We start from the raw sequence: 5,000 nt of genomic DNA on the forward strand, positions 1-5,000 counted from the left end.
CCATCTGAGAATGGCCGGTTCAAAGATAAGGCACTCCTGTTGGCACTAAATCAGAATGTAAGTTTTATGGTTGAGTTTGATTCTCTCAGGGATTGAATCCAGACTAAACAACTCAAAGGTGAACACTACAACAAGTGAGTTATTCTAAAAAATATGAAATACTAGCAGGGGTATCCAGCGTTGCTTGGTGCTGTTCTCATCATATTGGCATTTTGAAGAAATCATATATTGTTTTTTTTTAATATTTTTTGTGGGGGGCCTAAAACACTTCGCCACACCAAGGAATGGGGTCAGTGATCATTTAATATGACCTTTCACAAAGTTGCAAAGGCTTAGGCTCTATAGAGCACTAAAAAAACAAAAGAGTGATTTAGGAAACGTTTTTACCTCCCTCAATCTGGGCTATCTGGTGTTCTTTACTCTATCCCTTCTTCTTTCTGCAGGGATTCTCTGCATATAGCCTTAACTGTGGAATTGCTTCCCCAAGTCTGCTCAATCAAGTTCTTCTTTCCAGTACAGTACTTTAAAATGGCAATTAAGCCCTCACTCCTTTAAAATGCCTTTCCACTCCAATCAAGCCATAACAATCTCATTTTACCTCTGATTCTTGTTCCCCATCTTTTCTAATCTCACTGATTCTCCTCACCTGTCCACCTGCACTTTTCCACATTTCCTCTGCTTGCCAGCTTTTCCTGTCCACTTAAATGTTCCTCGTCTCCTCAGCCCACTCATCTTCCTTGTTCTGTCTGTATATGCCGATATTTATTTCTGTACGTTCGTCCCTTTCACATTTATCTGACCCATTTGTCTGCCAACTCTCTCCAGAGTCAACGTCACACCTGACTGATTCAGTTCATCGGTGAGTTTTGATATTTGTAAAAAGTTAAACAAATAAAATGACTTTCCTCATTCCAACCATGAAGGGCTATGCCTGTGAATGTCATATTCATCTACGTGATCACATTGATTATTTAATCATGAATTAAACAAAATGGAACAAAATGGATTAAACATTAAACAAGATGGATTAATCCATTAAACAGTATGGATTAAACAAAATGGAATGTCATGAAAGTGCTGAAAGTATACATTAGAGTGCAGTACAGCCAGTCCTTGTTTAACGTTGTAGTTACGTTCTTGAAAAGTGTGACTTTTACTGAAACAACTTTAAGCGAATCCAATTTCCCCATAACAATGAATGTAAATAGGGGGGGGGGAGGGGGGGTTAGGTTAGAGGGACAAAAATTATCATCAGACAAAAGACATTATTTAAATATCAAGTATAAGTTTTAAATAATTTTAAACAAACAATTGAATATCATAATCTTCAGTTGCTTTTTTCTTATCATCTCTCATTGCTTCAAATCCTCATTGGTTCAGATATTCTCCGTGTGGCTTCTTCCTTCCTCATCAAAAATCCGCTTCATTGGCCAAGCCGAGGACAACTTTCTTCGTAGCAGGAACAACATCTTTAAATCCTTTTCAAGTCATTGACACATTCAGACCACAACTTCCTCCACACACCATTCATGCGCACCTGATTAACTTCAGTCCAGGACCCACCGATGTTGTCAATGCACAGCTCGGTGTATATTTCCAAGGCCCACACTGTAGTACTTTGGGAGGGCTTCTACACCGGTATTTGCGGTACGGCTTACACTGTATCTTTATTAAAACGAGGAAAACCATTAGTTTGGTACTAAATTAGAAGTAAAACGACTATATAATGGAACGGTGAACGACTTTAAACGAATATATTCTCAATACATCAGCAACTAAACAACAAAACAACGTTAACCGGGACGACGTTGAGCGAGGACTTACTGTACATACTTATTTCTGATGTCGTTAATTTGCATTCTCTGATGGTCCATATTACACAATTCATCCTGACATCAAAGTCTCACTCATGAATTTCCACCTCCTCTCAAATGGATTCAGGCTGGTATTTTTACAACAGGAATCTCACAGATGTCTGAACTGATGACAGGAGATTAATGAAGTAAATGATTGAGAAATGATATTCACTCAATCAAGCTTTGTAATCACACAGCATAATTAGTTACTAAAACACAATTTGGTAAGGAAATTGTGATTCAAACCTAAGCAGACTTACAAAAGAAGATACGCACTCGTAAATACATGTTATAATCATAAATCAATCATTCAAGATGCTGTATGTTACACCTGTTACGCAGGAGTTAATAATGCACTATATTAACCTAGAATCCTTAACAGTAAACATAAGCATTCTGTCACGGCAGGCTAACCGTGGAAATGCTGGCAGCAAGCAACATATCAAGCAGAAGGCTCACCCTTTATGGCCGAGCACCATCTGTGTCGCAATGGTTCGACTGCTCTTCAACTGCCAGCATTCAATTCTATGATCCTATAAGTCCCTCATTTCCAGCATTCCTGTTCCCTCGACAGCTATTCCTAGTGAGTACCCAGGTTCTTTGGCTGTGCCGAGTAACCAATTGCATATCACACAGGAAGGAATTGCTTGGCTCAAGCATAAAATAAATCAAATATAGCATTTTGTAGAAGAAACAAATTGAGAAGTGGAGGGAAATTTGGGCAGATAGATGAGAGGTGATGGCATTTCTCTGTGCAGGCAGGTGTCCGGCTAGCAGGATTCCAGTGCCTGCGTGGTTTTGCAATGTCAATGTCTTAGTAGACCAGCAGGAGCCATTAGTTGCACAGCAGCACATCCGCCTGCATGCCGGCAGGCTGCCGGGCTGACAGAGACATATTAATGACACCCACCTCATTTGCTCTGCAATGGCCTCTTTCTGCCCCCTTTCTTAACACACTCCACCACAGCTGTTTTTCGATGCTCAATGCCTGCATCCATTCTACCAAAGATTTAGACATGCAGACTCACAGTCTGGATCTCCAAAACACTCTTCTACTCAGTTTTCCATCTGCTCACCTGCAGTGCACAACCATTGGCCCACTATCTAGTGGATCGGCCTGGCGCACTCTGCGCAGAAATGATAGGAATGGTGTTGGGTGTTCTGGAACGCCGTGGTCTGGCCATGACGTGAACTGAAACTGCTTCAATTCCCGCTGCTCTGTGCTTCCGACCTATGGAAGGACAGGTGAAGGTTTCGAAAGCAAATAGATTTGTGGCTATGTTCAATCATTGTAATAGTCAGTGTGAGAGAGAAAAATGTTAGCTTTTAACCATATATTTAACTGTAATCTTCAGTCACTTTTAATGCTAATGTATGTGTTCATATTATATAGATGATGACCATCAAGAGGTCTTATTTTGAAATGTGTAACTGGCCCAATATGTTGCCTGCAGGAAAGCGGAGTCCCGATCCCTAACCATAACCATAATATTGATGTACAAGAATGGCATCGAGATTTTGCTTGTTATAACATCCCAATGAAGCATCAATTCTTAAACACAACTGGAAAAGATCTGTACAAACACAAAGTCGAAGAATGCATCTCAAACTAAAACAGACAAACCAGTGAATTTAATGCTAAACTACATTGTATGCCACAGCCAGTGGTGAAGCATGCTTTCATTTTTTTCTAGTTAGCCAAGCAAAATGAGGTAGGGTGGCAGATCCTTTGAGATTTTTTGAGTTGGCAAGACGGGTGGGGTGAAGGGGGGGGGGGTGTTGTGGAAATTTAGGGAAGGGATTGATGTGACAATGTCTCATTTATCTAAAACAACTTGGGCCACTGATATCACGATCAGGTTATTTAGACTTTAGTATAACATCAAGAAGATTGCCTGTTTAAAGCTTGAGAAAATTAACTCGTGAGTGTAACATGGCAGTAATGGACCAAATGGCCTCCATACTTCCTTATTTAAAATCGTACAGGAGTGCATAGCCACTACGCACTTTCAATGTCGTCTCACAGAGACTGTGGAGCCATTGTACATTACATTCCATTCTGCATTCAAAATATAAATATTTAAATGCAAGAGGTTTGATTTCTGGCAGAGAATATCTTCAAATGCAGAAGCGCAGAGGAGGGGAAAACCAAGCTCCGCCCCTCTCCCCACTGAGGGTGGCACTCACCAAACGATGGTGGCTCCAAAATGCTTCATTTCATGTTTTTAACATCAACTTGATTAATAATCGAATTTTTTTTTATTATGAAGTTGACATTCCATATGTGAAAACAATTTGTGATTGCAAATCTCGGGGAAATTGGACCAGGATTTTGAAAACATAAAAGCAATGTGTAATATATATATATATATATATATATATATATATATATATATATATATATATATATATATATATATATATATATATATATATATATATATATATATATATCAAAATCGAAGGACCCACCCACATCTCTCACCTGTGAATGGAGGGAATACCCAATCAGCTCTCACCTAATCAACTAAACCCAAGTGGCTTGGATTATATAAACAATTGACCCCTCCAACACTCCTCTAGCCAAAGAAGCTGCATAAATAAACCCAAGCACACCTACACAAGGTAAGCACGATGCTATTCAAACCCTTCCCAGAGTTCTTCAACAACGAAAAGACATTCACGCATAATACACACATGAGAATCCCAATGCTACACATACCCTCAGCTACCGGACCGGTTTCATCGCATATTGGCGAATCATCAGCGATAGTGCAGACAGCAATGCATACCAATGAGACTCCCAAGCATGGTCCACATGCAAATGTCAAAAGCAGTCAATATATAAATAAAGACCCACCCACATCTGTTTATATAAGGGTCAATTGTTTATATAATCCTAGCCACCTGGGCGTAGTCAATTAGGTGAGAGCTGATTGGCTATTCGCTCCATTCACAGGTGAGAGATGTGGGTGGGTCTTTCTTTATTTATATATTGACTGCTTTTGACGTTTGCACGTGGTACATGCTTGAGAGCCTCGTTGGTATGCATTGCTGTCTGCGCTATCGCTGATGATTCACCAATATGCGATGAAACCGGTCCAGTAGTTGAGGGGAGTGCATTGCATTGGGATTGTCGTGTGT

At 39.9% G+C, this 5,000-nt stretch overlaps 1 protein-coding gene across 7 annotated transcripts in view; it reads right to left on the bottom strand.

Annotated features, from left to right (window-relative positions):
• Positions 1-5,000, bottom strand: part of LOC147024432 (receptor-type tyrosine-protein phosphatase delta-like) — an 881,646-nt gene that overhangs the window by 138,494 nt on the left and 738,152 nt on the right. For all 7 annotated transcript variants that reach the window (XM_085884376.1, XM_085884379.1, XM_085884375.1 and 4 more), the window contains one exon: positions 2,933-3,087. In XM_085884376.1, coding sequence (XP_085740502.1) covers positions 2,933-3,087 — 155 coding nt within the window. The remainder of the gene's footprint in view (positions 1-2,932; positions 3,088-5,000) is intronic.

The sequence above is a fragment of the Eptatretus burgeri genome, chromosome 6, assembly GCF_056783735.1.
Source record: "Eptatretus burgeri isolate ZD-2024b chromosome 6, Ebu_testis_v1, whole genome shotgun sequence".
In the NCBI taxonomy this organism is placed as follows: Eukaryota; Metazoa; Chordata; class Myxini; order Myxiniformes; family Myxinidae; genus Eptatretus; species Eptatretus burgeri.